At 39.5% G+C, this 19,624-nt stretch overlaps 1 protein-coding gene across 1 annotated transcript; it reads right to left on the bottom strand.

The window, feature by feature from the left end:
* Positions 1–1,224: 1,224 nt before the first annotated feature.
* elovl6 (ELOVL fatty acid elongase 6) lies at positions 1,225–19,039 on the bottom strand. The gene is made up of 4 exons (XM_015055575.1): positions 18,647–19,039; positions 4,465–4,596; positions 3,897–4,048; positions 1,225–2,775 (listed from the first exon to the last, which is right to left on the bottom strand). Exons 1-4 carry the CDS (start codon positions 18,727–18,729, stop codon positions 2,333–2,335), a joined length of 810 nt encoding a protein of 269 aa, XP_014911061.1. The 5' UTR covers positions 18,730–19,039; the 3' UTR covers positions 1,225–2,332.
* Positions 19,040–19,624: the final 585 nt, after the last annotated feature.

The following is a 19,624-nucleotide window of genomic DNA, read 5'->3' on the forward strand; positions in this document are numbered from 1 at the left end:
GAAATATAGTGGAATGGGTAGTGGAAATATAAAGTTACAGTGGATCCCCGCCTATCTACTTTTCATACAACATATCTATTTGAAAGAAGATACAGCTTGAGAGGCTGAAATGCCAAGGTGCAATGTTACTAGATATGCTATTGGCTAGCATTTGGTTGCAGCAAAACCAAAAGCTTTCACCCTGAGGAAACTGTGTCAAGTTGTTGGGGAAACCAGATGAAAGTGTCCCAACACAGGCTAAGAGCTAACATAGTGGAGGGCTAACCATACCACTGTTTTCTCAAGCCTGCCTAAAACAGTTGCTGAAGCCATTCTTCCATTCATTTCCCTGTTATGGTGTCCTTCTGGTTTCAGCATGTGGGGGCTCATCCAGGATTGGAACATATACCCTTCAGTAGACTAAACAGAAAATGCATAAATTCAGTTAATGGTAATTTTTTATTTTTTCTGGATTAGACCAGCAGTTAATACTGTGATCGGCTCAGTGAATACAACTCACATCCTCCATTAGCAGAAATGGTAACTCATTAATTAATTTGGGAAAGCCACTCCCCTCTGAACACAACTATGTTCTGACGGTTGATGTTTTTGGTCTTAGCTCATCGCCAGAAAGGCCTGGCGAGCTGAACTTTGTAGCCTAGTTCAAACATGGCCAGGCCTTTTAAAGGAACATAGCAGAGATATCCGTTTCTATAAAATAATCTGGTCCACACCTGAGTGGTTTAAGAAAAGTGTTCATCCACACAAATCCGCTGAATTATTCCACTCCGTATTGTATTAAACATGCTAAACCCATAGGAACAAGGTAAAACATATGTCAGCCAATCACAATCCTTCAAAACAACTCCAACTTCCTGTTAAGAATTAAACATGACACCATTTGTGTGGACAAACAGAGAGGTTGAGCTTCTTTTAAATACAATGTTAGAATATAAAGTTAACATACAACAAGATGTTGTTGACTGGGAATCACGTCAAAGTACGCTGGTGGAAAACAGCTGACCTCAAACACACGTTCCCCTTTGCAACTCAACACCTGGGCTTATAAAACAACAAGTAAAAACTGTATGAACCAACATAAAGATCAGCCCCTCTCTTATGCCTTAACAAGAGAAACTGGACAGACTGCATTTAAACTCATTTGTTTTACTTTCAGCACCAACGAACGGGTTATGTATGCATGACGCCATGATGGCACAGACAAAAGAAAACACCACAAGCATGTCACATTTTTGCACACTTTGTTCATACATTGGGTTTTTCAGCAACAATTGTTTTCTGACATTGATGTAGTGCAAATGCACAATAGCACAACAGACACCATTAAGGATACATACCTTTTTTTTCAATACAGCAGATTTTTGACAATTTGCATGATTTTTTTGTTTGTTTTCTTGCTAAACATAAACATGTTTGTACTCCATCTAAGGTATCAGTGTCCAACAGATCAGTATTCCTCACTGGTAGAAACCCTGTAATACAGACAAGGGTTCAGAAATCAGTGCATCTGCAAAGTTGAGACCAGAGGTGAAGCAGGACACGGTCAGCATCTCATTCACACCCAGCCTGGCTTCAGTCCGCGAGGCCAGCTTCAATCTGTCTTTCCTACTGGTTTGTATTCATTGGCAACTGTTGTGGAAACAAATCAGTCACACTGTAAACTGGAACAGATGTTAAACATGTCTACTGTATCTTGATATGCACATTATATTAACAACGGGTTCGTCCCTCACCACATCGCTTCACATCAACTGCTAAAACTTCAGCTTCATTTGCTCACCGGCGTCTCGAACCTTTTCCTCCTCAGATTAAAGCGAAACAACAAACACAGACAAGAAACGGACAAAAACTCTGATGGCTCACATTAATGATGAGGCCATCGATTTTTACGAGTACCATTTTTTGTAGTCGGTAATAAATAAAACAAATTCTAACAGATTTGATGGTTTTACTATTGTAAAAGTTTAGAATGAGCTTGTTCTTTTGTTATATTTAAGGATTTTAAAAGTGAATTCATAGGGGCAAGTTTTAGAGTTCAGGTGAATGACTCATGATGGCTTCTGATCATGGTGGTGCTACTTCCTCCGTATCCCTCAAGGAAGACATCACCTCATTTTTAGGTCTTCAATAAGTTGTAACCCTAAAGCACAAACACCAATCATTTCATGATCCCTCCCTCCCCCCAGCCCATCAATAATCCCAGCAACCCCAGACTCCATGACACATTTCTATCCTCCCAATCCAATCCTCTCTCACGCCACTGGTCCCTGCGCTTCCCTTTTATTCTTTTATTAAATTATCTCCCTGCATCCCAAGCTTTTGGCATTCCTCTCTACTTGCTCTTCTTGACATCAGTATTGGCCGATGAGTTGGACTTGCCGATGTAGGCTTCAAAAAAGAACTGGACAAAGAGCACAAAGTAGCTGAGGTACATCAGGGAGGACCACACAATGTTCTGCATGTGGGATGGACACTCCTGGCCCTGCTGCATCCAGGAGTACACCAGGTAGTTGACCACACATCCCATCAGCATCTGGGTGATCTGGGTCAGCGTGATGAACATGGCGAACTTGCGCGAAACCTTGAAGCCAGCTGCCCGCAGCGCGTAGTAGGAATACATGACGGCGTGGACCAAGTAGTTCATGGTCATGAACCAACCGCCGCCCGCCACCATGTCCTTGTAGGAGTACCAGGAGTAGAGCAGCACGGTGATGTGGTGGTACCAATGGAGGAAAATGAGCTTCTGCTTCCTCAGGACGATGAAGAGAGTGTCACCTGCAGGGAGACAGGGGATTATCAATCATTTTCAGAAATTCAGAACATTCAGGATGAGATACAACGTGCTCAAAGGGCGAGAGGTGGGGGACGCCCTGGGCAGGCTGCCAGTCCATCACAGGAGTTTCGGCTTTCCAAGGTTTTTAAATGTTCTTAAATGAAACGAAAACTGAAAAGTCTATTAAATCACTCCGAATTGTATTCCAAATGTAAGAAGAACAACATGAAAAGTAGCTCGACTCAAAGCAGTTTTCCTAAGAGGTATCGAACCACCAACCCAAGAATCCGCCACCGTTTGCTCAATAGCGATTTTTGAATAAATTGTTATAATACACATTGGCAAATTCATTTAAATATTGTTAAAATAGAACAATAGAACACAAAATATTTTTCTTTTAATGAGCTATTTGTTCATTATTTCAGATAGGAGGAACGGTTTGGGTTATGAGCTTCATTTGCATTTTCACCTGCGAAAAATATTGGCTTGTTCAGCAAAAATATAAAAATTGCAAGCAAAACATTTCTGACAAGACCTCTGGAATCCCACATTAAATATATTGAAGAACCTTGGCCTTGCAGCTTCTGCAAGAGATGAACAAGTTTTATCAACATAGTTTTACCAGACTAGACATTTCTCATAATTTGGGTTTTGTTGTCTCCAACCAATAATTGATTGAAGAATCTGAGACTAAAACTATGCAAAGCTTGTCAGGTACATATGAACGCTCCTGCTTTCCAGGTAAAAACTGAACAAAGTTTACTGATCAAAAAGTTTAATATCTGTGATTAGCTTTGATTTTTGTCATACTATGACTTATAACTTCAATAACAGAAATGAAGAAGTCTTTAATCTTTATGTTCGCCAAGTGAAGTTATGTTGGCAGATTAATCTCAGGTGCACCACAACCAAAAACAGAAGAGATTAGTTACTGCAGCTGGTTCAGCTCTGGATCAAAATAACTTTCTCATCCAGTCTCAGATGAATCCTGTCATCTTTAACTTTAACATTAAGGTAAAGTTACATTATAATTCAGTTTGCTATACCGCAGAATACTTAACTACTGCAACCTTAACCGCTGCATGCGTCCCATCAGTCAGACATCAGACATGTCTCCACTCACCCAGTTCAGGAGCTTTGCTGAGGACGAAGGCGTAAGCCCAGAATTTGCTGACTGGCCCGTTGTAGAAACTCTGGTCACAAACTGACTGTTTCAGCCCTTTGCTCATCAGGATGAACATCATGTAGCTCCCAGTGCGGATGGCACCAAAGATACTGAGACAACAGAAACAATGAAGCGTGAACAAATCAGGTAAATGAATCCCTGCCTCCTCAATAAGGGTTTATATATAAGCATAATAATTGGCTCTAAACTTTCATGTTACTGTGAAGTCGATAGAAGTAGCTGTTCACTGTTTCTACTTTACACATCTAGTGCTGTCACCGCCTGCACCGAGTTACATTTTGTCACATCAGAAAAACAAACTATGATTATTAGAATTTTAAAAACACAAAGCTGAGAATAATTATGAAGTCTTCTAAGTTCTTGTCACTTTTAAAAGAACTAAATTTGTAAAGTGAATCGGTGTATTGTGTCCTTACTATTACATAGTGTTGATCTGTTGCTTAAAATCAGCTGGAATGTGATGTGAATACTTTAACCAGGCATCGTCTGCGCTTCAACCTCTCACCTGAACACAGCGAGCGTGAGCGACCACAGCACCAGAGGTTTCCGCAGCTCAAACTTTTCCCTTTGCTTCATGACATGACGCCCTCCCAGGATGCAGGCAGCGTAGAGCGCAGAGAACAGGAACGACTTCTTCCTGTCAGAATAAACAGACATCGCTGAAGAAAGCTCTTATTGTGCTAAAGCAAGTTAACCAGAGGCTGTTTGGACTAGAGGAAAAGAAAAGGAGGTAAAGATGGTAGAAATATAGAGCCAAAATGAAGAGCAGCTATTCATCTTCGATGCTGACTATAATAATTTTCATAGTTTGTTCATAAGCCGGTGCATTGTGGGAATGTTAAGACACCTTTGAATGGTTGTATGAGAAATTCAAGGATTCTTCAAACATGCATAAAAGAATCAAAGCAATACTCAGGGTGTTTTAAATCATTATGACATGATGTAAAGCTAAAACAATTATGACAATTCCCTGACTTTTGTTCTGGATTGAACAAAAATACAGTTGACCCATAATACTGCTGAAGAGAGAAACTATGCTCCTGTTAACTTCAGGTTGGAAGACGGAGAAAATCAAATTACACAGAAAGACGAGTAATAAGAGTGAAGAAGTGAGAGGAGAACTGGAGCTGTTCTGGTTCCAGCTTCAGTTATGAATCTGATTATGATTTAAACTGAAAGATTTGATGAACTTTGAGACCAACAGTGGCTTCTGCGTCTTTCATGATTACTGCTTTACTGTAAGTTTCTACACTTTCAACTGTTGTGTAATATAACATATTGGTAATAAAAGTGGTGTGATGTCACAACTGTGCCTTTATTGTGTCTATAAAATTCTTATCAACTGTGTTTAAAGTACAGTATAAAAATGAGCAAATATCAGAGGTCACTACTATCCCAATATTAAATAGATTTATGGCACGTGAGAACATTGTCGTCTGACAGCCTGAGACACTCCCATACCTGCCTACTGTTATTACAGTCTGAGTCCAGCTGTAGGTGGGACTGAATGCTGTCCGTCTGCAACAGATCAGATCTGCTCCACATGAAGTGGAAAGTCTTCTGCTGAAACACCATTTGGATACAGAAAAACGGAGCGTTCTCCAGCACTCAGCAAATCCCACGGCACAGGTGGGCAGAGTGGACAGACTGGATCCTGAGAGGAGCGAAGAAAAAGCCAACCAGATCAGCCCTGTCCTAAAATAACATTAGCTCAAAGCAGGGGAGCTAAAAGCGTTGGATCTGAAGGCTTCCTGTCCCTGTGACGGACTGGTTTTATATCCCTGATGCTGCAGTTGACCATTTTGGATAATTTTCCTAAATCCTTTAGCTGAAATGTTTTCTTTATTGTGTTACTGAGAAATTATGCTTTAAAAAGCAGCATTTTAAAATAAAAATAATGTAAGTACCTCTAAAAAATCTCAATCAAATTTTTTAGATGGTTCACATTTTTATTTCAACTAAACTTTTAATAGAGAAGAAAAACAAAGTAAAAAAAATATTATTTTTAATGTGCTTTATATGACAAATATTACTTGATTTCTAGAGTATATCGGATGCATAAAAGATATTACAGTAATGGCTTCCACATGATCTCACTCTGAAAAATGTGAACCAATAATTTTACTTTATTTATTGAGTGACAATAAAATCCCTTTTTTAAGAAATAATTAACAAAATCACATTCTGACACTGCAAAAAATGTCTTAATTAATAATGCATGACTTCCTGTTTCCCTTTAGTATGAATATGACATATGAAGGATCATTTCTCTACATATGGAAGCCAAATGAGAACAATCATCTTCCTCAGTAAAAAAAACATTAGATTATTTCTATTGACTTAAATCCAACCACATGTTCAGTCAGAGGAATAATTTTAAAAATAATCAACTAGAAGTGGGACAAACAAGTCTGGAGGAATCAGGTTAACAAGAGGGAGGTAAAAAAAATCTCAGTGTTTGAGAACTACAGGAAGGAGTCGCATCTTGGTCACAAGGTTTCCATAGCAACAACTTATTTTAAGGCATTTGAACTCAAAATGCCCTGTGAAATCGACTACAGCCATCGACTCAACCCATTTTCAGCTCAAGCGTCTCTGCCTGGTGACCAGCCAGCTTGTATTGCAAAAATCAAATCATTCTTTGGTCAGTGAACACACCATTCACCACTCTTTAGTGTGGATGTTGTTGCCATGTCTACGGTTAACTCAGGCTGTGAGAAAGAGCAAGACTTCAGCAGATAACAGGAAGGTTGAGCAGAAGAAAACGGTTTGCACAAAAATAATCAACTGATCAAACTATTAAAGAAATGTATAAACCAATAAACCAGAGAGAGCAATTTAATGTAACCATCCTTCAAAGCAACCTACAGATCTGCAGCATGAGACACATTTAACCTGTAAAACTGATTTTGTCTTGCAGATCAACCAACAGCACCAGGTTTTGTCAGATCCGAAGGTCTTATGAAGCCAGTAAGACATCGTTGTTAGTTTAACAACTAGGATGATTCCAGGATCATTTCTGCTGGAAAGCCATAAACTCATGAGCTGCTTCTGCAGAACAGAGGACAGAGCAAGACGGTCAAAGTCGAAAGAAGCTGCTTTCACAGAATGACAACAGGACTGCAGAATGACATCACTGTTCCTCAACCAACCACACAGGAAGGGGGCAGAACAGATCAGCACACAAGACGGTGGCCTACATACTGTCTGAGGCTGCAGATACAGCAGAGGAGGAACAAGCTCTGTATTCTCCTGCAGGAAAATGCCATCCGAGGCCAAAGGTCAAAGGTAACAGTGGTTATGTAGCCTCAGCTTTAAGTCTTCAGTACACTGAGTTCCTTCTAGTCAGATCCTGAGCACACACACACATAGTCTGAATGTGTGTGTGTGTGTGTGTGTGTGTGACAGATCCCGTTTAGCATCAGAGATGGAGTTTTCATTTCTGACTCAAAGGTAGAAAAATCCTGGAACAGAAAGAATGTCTCCTTCAGGTTATTGTAATAAAATCAGCAAATGGCACATAAATATATATTTATGAACTATGAGCACAGGCCAACAGTGTAACAAAACAGAAATTTAAAGCAAATCTGGATTCAAATGAAAATTTCATCAATCTTTTTTCTGAAGCCCTTATCATCCACATTCAGAGTGATGCAAAGTCCAAAAATAAAAGGCAGAAACAGAGAAAATGTTGGTTAGAAGCACTGAGGGCAGTTTATTTAATGATTAAAATGATGACATAATAGAAGAGGGAGATGATAAAAAGTATTGATTTTGAAATTCTAATTCCACAAATGAATAAACACAATATAAATACTAAGGAAAACAAATAATATTGAGAATTTAATATCTCATTTCCAAAAGAGCAAGGCGGTTCCAGGCGGCTGTAGGACATTAATGCTCATAGTGGACAGTTTCTTTCTTTGGATTTATCACAAGTCCTTTCTGGACTTTATGGAGCAGCAGAAAGCAGGTCACATGCAGAGACAGACATCTTGTATTGATGTGAATGCGCTCTAACCTTTATAGTGCAGCTGAATGTTAGAGTAACAACAGAAATCCTTCGGAGGAAGCATATAGTGAAGCACTGCAGAAATCTGATCTGCAGGTGATAGTGTGTGAAGGTGTGAGTGCGTGAGTTTGAATGTGTGTGTGAATGGGTGAATGACTGACTTGCTAAAGCCCATTTAGCATTTAGCATCGAGACAGGAACAGTCAAACTCCGCTGATGTTCCTCGCGTCATAAAACCAAATATAATGGAAAGACTTTTAACTTGATCTAACACAGGGTTGTTCAAACGGTGGCCTAGGAGCGGATTTTATGTGGTCCCAAACTTCTGATTAAGAATGATACAAATTTGGACCGCCAGCAGAAACGGCTGATCCAGATCAAGACTTCTTATTTTTCATTAGGGCAAAATTATTACAGACAAATAAAAGCAATAACTGCACAATAAACAGGACCACGTCTATCCACAGTTCTACTCAAAAACAGACTTTGGTGAACTCACATCTGCTTTTAATTAATCTGTTAAACTTGGATAAATACAGCAAACGTCTTGGTGAAACACTGACCCAGATCATGTTCTTAGTGCTGAAAACATTTATCTGCATTTTGTTACAGTTGAGCCAAATATTCCAAATGTAAATAAAGAATTTACAAACTGGAAACATTTCTTTAATAAAGCAAAAACCCATAATAAATGGATCCATTTTCTATAAAACCTCCAACTACTTTGTTTTATTAAAACACTGCATGCATAATTTATTGCTGAGCAGGTATAAAATTCACTTGAGAATTTTGGCCCAAACAACAAAAAGTCTGGACACCCCTGATCTAAGAGTTCATTCCCAGGGTTTGGACTTTATTGTAGGTTTACCTTCAGTTCTGTCTTGACTGAGCTGAGGAGAATATTTTAGTATCAATAACTTTAAATCTAAAATACTTATTAGATTTTAAACATCTGATCACCACCTTTCCTGTCTTGTTTTCCAATGTTAATACAAGCCAGAGTATTTGATATTCAGGCCCTACTGAGGTATATTTAGAAGACAGATTTGATTTTTCTGCTGCAAAAATCAACCTAAAGGCAAAGTCAAAGCTGACAAGCTGGCAGAGACGGTGGGGCAGGAGAAGGTGCTGCCCTGAAGCAACAGCAGCTCACAGGAATCCACAGCCTTTTTTCTTCACAAGCATCACCTGAGTAACCACCTTCATCACTTATCTGTGGATCTAGTCTTCCTGTTTTATGAAGTTCATTCCTTTTTTTTCGGATGATGTCATGTCTTTATATATACTCTAACGCTGGAAAAAAAAACTCTTCACCAAAGGTGTTTAGTGTCCCAAAATAAGTTGGAACATCGATCAGCTGGCACTGAGAAGGTTTTTCCTCCTGCTCTCAGGTCCCAGCTGTGCAGAAGGTGACAAATATCGCACCAGTACGCAGCTTTTCCTGTAAACGCTCCATCACATCTCAGTGAACTGAGACGAGCGTCTAACACAGCCAGTCATGATGCGGACGCAGCGACTGAAAAAAACTGATCAAAAACAGCCGTGGATTTTACGTTTCACTCTGGGCCTTCAAACATCCAGGATACTTTTCAATATTTTAGAGCCACACAAACCTATATTTATCGCTATTATGTATATTTTTATAGCCTAACAACTCTAAGGATCACATCACTGGCATTACTTCTCACAATCTTGCACGGCATGATCATCACAGTCACATGACCAACCCCGTCTCTAGAAATACAACCAGAAACAAGATGGAAGTAAACCTCAGCTTTTAACATCCACCAAGTTTTACTTATTGAATTGACATGTAAAAAAACAAAAAAAACAACTGACATCAGCAGACACCGAAGGAAACGCAGACATGTCGCTTATCCCCAGACTCAGAAGGTTGAAATAGATTTCCTGTTGTCTTCTTGTTGACAAATATTTTTTGCCTCAAGATTAGGAAATAACTGGAACCTTGAAATTAAAGTGACAACATAAACAGGGAGTAAACAGCCAGACTACCCAGGCTACCACTGCTGTTGTTTGTGAGCATAAAGTTAATATGGTAAGAAAACACTTTCTTGAACAAAGAGTTTTACTTTTGAGTCTTCTGTCAGTACAAAGTGCCTGCAGACCTTCAGCTACAACTCATTTTTTCATTCGTATCTGAGCCAAATGAAGGGCAGCGTGTGACTGCAGTGTGATTTCAACTTTTTACGACTAATCAACTCGTGGGAAAAATAACTGTGAATGGAGGTTTAGAGTTTTATAAGCATGACAGACTGATTTTAAGGAAAGAAGTAAAACTTGTACAATCAGAGCATAGTTTGAAGTCCGAAGTATAACCGAGTTCAAAGTTACTTTCAGAGCTCGGTGTTTGAAACTAAAATCATTGCTCTGACAGCTTTCAGGTGTGATCTAGACTGCCTTTCCTCGCTTTTCTACATATATATTTGGCTACATGCACTTTTTACACAAGAAAACAAGATTTACTATTAATATTTTGAAAAAGAAGAAAAATCTCAATGTTTATATAAAGAAATGTTTTATAGTTAGTGTTTCATTATTCTGCGACTTTTGTCACATCTGTTAGCTCAGCTTCAACATACAAAAAGACTAATTTTAACACATTAATATTAAAAACAAGCATTGCATGCAGGACTTCTGTTTAAATGCTGACTACCCGGGTAAATATGTGCATTGGAGGGTTGTGGGAATAAGCTTGAATCGGCGGTTCTTCAAAGTAGCTGGGGGCAGCACAAGTGAAAAACGACGCAGTCAGAGCTCTTTGGGACGGATCAGCATGGAGGACTAACAGAATCAGCAGAGGCTGATTTATTAGAAGAAACTAAAATTGCACTTTTCAAGCACAAATCATGTAATCTGCACTTTCGATGTCACAAATCATGGCAGAAATAACTGGCATGCAAGACAATGCATAAGTAGGATTGTTATCAGGGATTCTGCATAGTTACTACAGTATTGACAAATCTAAACATTACGTATGCGGTAACTCTTGCAGTTTATTATGAGAAACATAAGAAGGTCAACGCTTCCCCTCCCCCACTGACAGCGTTGTTTAAAGCTGCTGGCAAACCTGCTGGGTAACTTGGATGTGTATTGGCTGGAGTTATGATGTAATTCTGTTTTCACCCTGAGGATGAGGCTGCATGGCCGTCATGGTGAGCTGACTCAACACAGCGTCGCTTATGGATGTGCCACGGCGTGCAAAAAGTATCTGAATTCAGTTCAACCCCCTCCACAGATCCACGGAACTGAAACCTGGTTTTAAAGTCAGTCACTGAACAGAAAACACAGAGGCAGCTCAGAAAAACCTGTTATCCTGCATTCATTGACAGTTATGTCCACAAACCTTGGCCACTTCATAATGGATCTTTACGTTGCCATGTCTGCATCCTGCTACAACACAGCTGCCCCCTCTAATCTTGTCACTGCCATGCTTCCTGAATAAATACACACAAACTTCACCACTATCTCGTTCTCTACTTAAATCAAAGCATTTCTTCTCCAGCCTAATAAAAAGTGACAGCAGAGTGCAGCGATACTTCAGGCAGACCTTCATTCCTGAGACACTTCTCTATTTCTGACGACAATGACGGTAATGTTGATGATGATGATGAAGAGAGCAGCGGAGCTGAAGCCGAGCCTGCGGTAGATTCTGGGTTAGCATGGTCGACACTCATCAGCATCACCGCGTGTCGCTCCAGTAACACAAAACCGTAGAAACAACAGCGCTGACCTGCAAGTCTAACACCAGAACAAACATCTAAACCTCAGGTGGAGCAGGCAGAGATTCATGTTTTCAAATGGCCTAGTCAAAGTCTAGACATCACATCTGTAGCAACACTTGAAACTGATGTTTGCAGACGTTTTCCATCTAAGCTGGCAGAACCTGAGCAAAAATTCACTTCGTAGATGTTTACAGCTGGAGACAAACACTGTAACTGCAACAAAAGGTGGTTCTATATAGCACTGACTCAAGCACGACAGAAAAGTATGCCACACTTTTCAGATTTTAACAAAGAAAAGGTCTTAAGACCAGGTATCATTTTGCTTCCTGATCAAAAAAAAAAAAAAAAAAAGCAGTGCATTATGTATGTTTATCACATAAATTTCAATAAATAAGCTAAAATGTCTAAATGTATTCTTGGTAAAGAGGTGTGAATATATTTAACTTGCACTATGCTTCTTCCTCTGTAAGATATGCGACTTGGTGGAAACAAAAAAAATCTACACAGTCCAAAAATATTGAAACATATAAGATAAGAAATGCTAATTTCATGAAAACATGAATGAATGTTTCCTGTAAAACACTTGAGAGGTCAAGGCCAGTCTGGGAAACTCACACGGCTCGACTCTTCTTCATGAAAGAGTAATGTGAAACTCAGAGGAGAGACAGCTATCTCCTGAACCATCTAGTCCCAGAAACCTGACCCCCCACGGAAAACACACCCCCAAAGTGAATCGATCTGAAGGATAGTGTTCAAGCAGTGCTGAACCTGTCCTGATTCTGCCATGTAAATGTTGTTCTGTTCTTCCAGCAGGAAATGTAGAAATATAAATGCAGATCATAACAAAGCTTCATCCTCTGATGTATTTTTGGGACTCTTACGTTAGCAGTAAGCAGCGATGCAGCCACCAGGGATCCATCTGAAGTTCAAAGACCTGAGAGAAGCAGTCAGCACCATGAGAGGCTTTCTGAACCCGATTTGAAACAACCTGCATCTTAACGAAGGATGGTGACGTCTGCAGGCTGGAGTGAGTCAGCAGGATGCAGATGTTTGATACACAGCTGGAAAATCAGCCTGTTTCACTGGAGAACTGTAAATGTGAAGAATTTCTGCTCCCTCTGGTGTATTATTATCATACCAGTTTTATTTCTGACATCAAAAACATGCTCTTATTTTTCTGCTTATTATTACTGTAACATGGAATGCTAAAGCTGCTGTGTGCTGCAAAGTAAAGCAATCCAATGTCACCGTGTTCCATTAAGCCATATATGCAGAAAGTAAAGATTTCCGTCCCAATTTCAGTATGTTCTCATAAAGAGTAGCAACACATCTTTCTATTTATTTTAAAGGGAAACACCTCTGATTACTGTTACAGTTAAAAGACACCTGAGCAGCTGACATGAAGCGCCTACAGAGTCCTATAATAAAAAATGACATGTGAAGCAGAAGTAAAAAGAACCCTGAGTAAAGAGACAATAGCAACATTTGGTGAACTGATGAAAGAGAGATTATTCTACGACGGTCTAAAGTTTCTCAGATGACCCCAAACACTGAAACCAGGCCACAGAACCCTTTAAAGGTTCTTCACACACATCAGGAAGACTCGGTTCTGCTGCAGTTCTCTTTACACTCCATTGTCAAACGATCCAGAAGCTCTTTAGCAACACGTTCCCCTCCTTGCCTGCACCAAGAACCACTGAAGGAGAGTTTGCTCTTTTGGTCTGGATCAGAGTTTGATTACACATTCACACATCTCCAAATGAACTGGACTTTCTAAACAAATGGACTGGAGTTGGATTAAAGCAAAAAAATCACCCTCAAGCACAGTGGTGTATGGTATGAAGATGTTTCCTACACTACGTATATAGGATCATACAAAATATATATATATATTTTTCAAAAATTCTACTCTTTTCATTCTAAGCAAGAGAAGTTTGTGGGATGACTTCAAATATGCTACAAAACCAAACAATCCAGAGAAACTGTGGGACGTAGTCCAATCGTCATGGGCCGCTCACCTGCTCAGGTGCTGGAAGCAACTCAGACAGTTCAGGAATTCACAGGAAAACGTACAACAATCTTCAAGCACTTTTCTGTTTATAGAGTAAATGTTTGAGTTTGTAAAACAAATATTTATGAACAGCCTGATATTAATTTTTCACCTTTCTGTGGAGTCAGAAAATGAATTTCTTTTGGTGTTTTGGTTTGGAATAAAACCAGCAGTGCTCTCAATGCCTTTGCATACATGGAAATAAAAGCTATTATGATATGTTTGATCTTTACTCACTTTTATAAACACTGCTGGGATTAAAAAAAAAAAAAAGATTTATATGATTAAAAACTGAAGAATAGAAGACTAATTTTAGTCTTTTACTACTGATGCAAAAATACCTTTAAATTAGAACGAGGTTCTGATTTAAACAGTGATGAAGCCGTTCTCCAGACTGAATAAGGTTTTGTTGTGTGCTGTCCTAACTGATGCGTAACAAGTTCTGGTTATGCAATGACTCTGATGACCAAGGTACGATGTGATGCTGGAGCTCCTAAAATAGCAGGGAAACAGCGATAACAGCGAGTACAAAGAAATGCAAATATTTACTAAGGTTTTTTATACAGATATGTAACATCTTATCAGTTTATTCAGTCAATGCACTTATTGGCTAGTTTTGATCTAATGACCTGGAGTTCATTAGCAGCGGATGCAGCAGGNAGGGNAGTAATGTTACCGTGGCGCAGCGAGGCGACCTGTATTTACTCCTTCCAGCAGCCTGCTTTACAACGCTGAGCTGTCAGTCTCCATTCAGCCCTGCCTGAGAAACGTCTATATTGCTTTATCTGAAGCAGAAAAAAACATACACAATACCAAAATATTTAAGAAAATTTAGGGCTGAGTAGCTTTAATTTTCTTTTAATAAATGTATTTACTTGACAGAGGAACTAGTTCATCCATCCATCAACTATTTGGGGTGATGAGTTTTTTACAGGATATTATATTTCACTTATTGATTGGTTTTGTAACACATCTTAGAGTTTTGAGCTATAACTAAAATAATTATTTGGCTTTTCTGTTACAATGTAAAACACTATAATAAAGTTTTAATAGTATAAATAAGTCAAATGTTACATCTCTCAACAGGTATTATTGATGTATTTTCTTTCATTTTTAAATTTATGAATAAAAGTTAATTGCTTATTATAAAACAATCATTTACAACATAATATATTAAAAATGATCACGTTGCTCTTACTCAGGATCGTGTTGAAATTAACGGTGCACCAATAGCAGTTTTCTGGTCGATCATCGATGTTTAAAAAAGTCTGACATGCTGATTTCAATAACATTTTCATGTTTAATAAAAGTCTGGATGGATTAAAACTAAAAAAGTAGGTACTGTGTATTATTTGAAATCTCAAAACAAAAAGAAATGCAGAATTTCCAGAATGAGACCAGAAGTAGAAACAGGATCTTCAGTCCAACTAGACGGACAATCAAATCCACAAGGTTGAACAGCTAAACAGGGAAATATGATCATGTTTTTATTTACATATCTAGACCTAAACTGGTTCTGGATATAAGTCAGAATTCATTTGAGGGTTGGTTTAGTGTGCTTAATCCATACTGAAGTAGATAAAACAACAACGGTAACTTCAAGTTCTCAGAGAGCAAAATTAGGAGCTATTGTGTTAAATTAAACCATAATCAACTGCTTTGCTGACTTATTCTTCAACAATACACACCATTACATTTCTCTTCATGAACCTCACCCTTCAGTGATATAAAATATGTCACAATCAGTTCCAGTTTACATTCTGAATGTAGCTAATAAGCTATCTCATCTCATTTTCCTGCCCTTGCTGCCTCTCAGGCCATGTGCTCCTACTCGCTCCAGTCTCCTTCCTACTACACAAACGACACAAGGCGGAGGCACAGATCAGCCGCAACATGATTGGCTAATGCGCTGTCAGCAGACATCAGAAGATGATTGTGATTGGTCAGCTGTCAGTACCAGGGTATGGACAGCTCCAACACAGTGCTAGCACGCTGCCTGCCTGTCTCTCTCCCTTTATTTCACACACACACAGACACACACACAAACATGCACACGTCTAAATGAATAAGGACAGAACTGTCCAAACCAGAGCTTCAGGAGGTCTGGTTAGGTTGAATTTGTTTGAAATGTGGCTGTTTTCTGCAGTCACCTCTGAGTAAGGCCAGACGGGCTCTAAATGAACAATTTCTCCTCACACATCCTGTCTTCCCAGAAACCCTGCTGCATCTTTAATGAAGCTTACACTCCAACTTTACACACAGCTTGCTTAGTTTTGCTCGAAGTCAGTTCTTTGATCAACCTGGTTTGGACAAAACTGACCAAACTAGTCAGTTTTGACTCCAGTGAGTCAAAGCAGAGGACGCTTGGGTGGACCTGCACATGACCTACATAAGAAACGTACACAGCTGTTCAGCAATATTTGCTTAAGAGCAAAAGTGACAGTTGAACATTGGGGCTTATTAATGTTGTAGGTTGTGCAAAAGCCTGACAGACGTCACCCTGGGCAAACAATCACTCACCATGGCTTTAGTTTCTGCGAAAATCCATCATCAGGGAAATGAGAAGCACAATAGATTATCTTCTATATGTTAATAACAATGTGTATTTTTTTTTAGAAATAAGCTATTATTTACTTTTGTCACATAAAAATTGCATTAATATTAACTAATTATTAATCATTAATAATAATAGCTCATTAGCAGAAGCTGAAGGACTTTGGCAGTTATGATTTTCCCAGTTCCACCATAGTAACTGTCATTCTAAATCAGCTCTGCAACAGCAGTTGGACGTTTTTAGTATGTTGTGTTTTAACATCAACAATACAAACTTTTTGACTGCAAAATATATATTTTAATTCTGAAATGTTGAAATGTAAAAGTTTGAAGTTGGAAAAATTAACAGAAAGTTCCTTTATCCATGTGGGAAAAGGAAATGTTCTAACATTTCTTAGAAATTGAATTATACTATTCTTAAGAATTGAACAGTTTTTTCTTACTGAAAAGTCTCTTATTTTCCATTTTTTTTACCTTTACTAAATATGTATCTGCATTCTTCCTGTCAATTTGCTGCTGATGCACAACAAATTCTCCACCGATGGACTTTAAAGGATATTTCTTTTCTATTCTATTATAAAAAGCAGTAATGGTTTAACCAAATCCTCACATTTCATAATATTCTGCAGCTTATGTTAAATTTAATTTAAATTGTGAAATTGAGGTTCAGCAGGCATAAATAGTTCAATACTATGTGAAATTCATATTTTGCGCGATTCTGTACTTCCATTTTGGTCTCATCTGTTTGTAAAAACAATTCAGAGCTTAACCCTTGTATCTACAAATGGGGTCCAACTGACCCCACACCTGTATCACTTGTATCGTTTGCCTCAGTCCTCGTACGTTTGCCTCAGTCCTCGTACGTTTGCCTCAGACCTCGTACGTTTGCCTCAGACCTCGTACGATTGCCTCAGTCCTCGCACGTTTTCCTACGTTTGCCTCAGTCCTCGTACGTTTGCCTCAGTCCTTGTACGTTTGCCTCAGTCCTCGTACATTTGCCTCAGTCCTCATACGTTTGCCTCAGTCCTCGCACGCACAAGGGTTAAACAAACACCCAGCCGATTATTTACAATAGGTAAATATTTTTTTGTGTCTGGAAAATGAGACGTTTAAAAATCTCCCAATTGTTAAGTCACAATTGGGCAGCACTGCGCCATTACCTGGCAACCTAAATGAACCAGCTCCTCTCCTAGCAACCCAAGAAGCTCCAGCACAATTTGGTCAGCTGGTTTTACTGCTGTATGAGTTGTACAATGGCTGCTGGAAATGAAAAGTTTTGTTGTTGACTTACCATTCAAAAGTTGCTACATTCTTGTTGGTTGTGCAGGAGGCTCTACGTCTGCTTTTGAGTCTGTTTGAAGGTCAGAGATTGTATAATTGCACATCTGTTTGCAGCCATTTTCTTGTGCGTGTAAACATTGCGATGTGGGGCCAAGATCAGCAGCAGATTATATGGATATAAAGCGCTAATTCTGAAAGGAGTTCATAATGTCTGATCAGACTAAAATCTCATTATCTAATAATAATTTTGTGCAAAAATGTAATGAACATGTTTAGTGACCTACTCTAAGCATTGTAGGCCACCTTTAACTAACCATACCATATGAGTAATAATATAAGACCCACAGTTCATCTGAGTACATTTAAAAGGCAGTCCATGTACCACTGGTGGTACACGCACCTCAGTTTGAGAACCTACAGCTTTAAGATATTATTTTTCTTCATTTTACTTGCTTTTTCTCGGTTGTGGCTCACAAATCATCCCTTCTTAAACAAACATTTACATGTTATGACCAAAAAGGAATCAGGTTTGCAATAACATCGATGTAAAAAATCATTTTTGCTTTGATGTTTTGCAGTAAAAGCCTATAAATGTAATGTTTGGTAAGAATCGGGACGCCCTGAGGCAGACTGGGGAGTGTGTAGTGTGTCAGCATATGGCCAGGCTTGGCTTACTGGCCCAGTGACTGGATGGATGAGGCAGCTGGAGGATGGATGACCTTTACGAAATCATGATGATGGTGATGATGGAGAATATCAAGGACAAATCGTCACTGAAAAGGATGCCCAGACAGAAGCAGCCGGTTTTCAGCTGTTTTTAGTCTCATTCTCTGAAGGCCTGTGTGATTATTTGCTTCCTTTTCCGTTTATATACTGACAGGGAGCATGATATAACCGCTTTAATCCCAGTGAGCAAAGCTGATGCTGTTACACGGTTCAAATTTAGCAGCAGGTCACCGAGCTGAATCCCCGATCCAACGCCGGTGACAGTAACCGTTAGGCGGGATTAAAAACGAGGCGCTAACGTTAGGGAGGGAGCTAGCCTTACCAGTTCTCCTGCATCCATCGGATGGCTTCCTCCTCGTTGAACTGCCTCTCAAATTCATATTCTTGTAGAGCTAAAACCGACATGGCTCTCCGTGTTCGGCTTCTGTCAGGTAGTGGAACAAAGCGACACTCGGACTGGTTGCTTTCTGCTGGGTCTGCTCCTGTTCTCTGTCCTCCTCAGCCCCGGACTCGCATCGCTCACGCCGCTTTCAGCAGCACCTCGGCAGTCCCTCCCCGCTCTCTCCTCCTCCGCCACCGGCTGACGGAGCCAACACCCTCTTCCTGAAGGAATGAGGACTACGGGTCCTAGCGCCGTCGCTTCACATGCTGCTATCACTACAATTCAACTTTTCAACGGTGTTGTATCGGTCGTCCCAGGCCCGAGGCATCAGCAAACCCAGCTGCTTCTGAGGGTCCGCCAGGGGCCCCTAAAATAACTCAACTCCTCACGTAGAATATCAGTCTACCACGTTCAGCTTCATAGTGGTCAAAAACAGGCTACAGACTGTTCAGTATTCTCAGACTTTTCCTAACAGCATATCCAAAATTTCCAAACAAAATGCAGCTTGGGAAGCTGAAATGGTCGGCGCACCATTACTGTTAAGGCACAGTGAACGGGAATTAAGCCGTTACTTAGCAACCCAGGCGGAGTTCCAGCACCTTTGGTCAGGTGGTTTTATGTATGCGCTGTACAACTACTGCTGGAAAAGTGTTTTGTTGATGACCTGCCATCCAGAAAAGATGCTTGTAAAATGTTCAAAGACAGTTGAAAAACTGAGCTTCTGTTTGGAGCCATTTCACGTTCAAGTGAAAACGTTGAGTTGAGAGGTGCGGTGGTAAAAACGAGATCTAATTCACTTTCTAAAGAAAACACAAAACACTGTTGCAGTTATCATGTTTACTTTCTCATTGGTCACGGTTAGTTTGCAAAGCTTTTTATTTCCCCTCAGTAAATTAAATCATACTGGGAAGAGCAATT

This window comes from Poecilia latipinna, unplaced genomic scaffold (assembly GCF_001443285.1).
Source record: "Poecilia latipinna isolate Pla-1442-1.1 unplaced genomic scaffold, P_latipinna-1.0 Scaffold1323, whole genome shotgun sequence".
Classification (NCBI taxonomy): Eukaryota; Metazoa; Chordata; class Actinopteri; order Cyprinodontiformes; family Poeciliidae; genus Poecilia; species Poecilia latipinna.

Excerpts from the sequence above, each read along its gene's own strand:
- elovl6 (XM_015055575.1), bottom strand. The coding sequence starts at position 18,729 with ATGTCGGTTTTAGCTCTACAAGAATATGAATTTGAGAGGCAGTTCAAC. Across the intron at positions 4,049-4,464 it reads CTCACGCTCGCTGTGTTCAG|TATCTTTGGTGCCATCCGCA; the intron begins GTGAGAGGTTGA and ends CTGTTGTCTCAG. Across the intron at positions 2,776-3,896 it reads CAGCAAAGCTCCTGAACTGG|GTGACACTCTCTTCATCGTC; the intron begins GTGAGTGGAGAC and ends GTCTCCCTGCAG.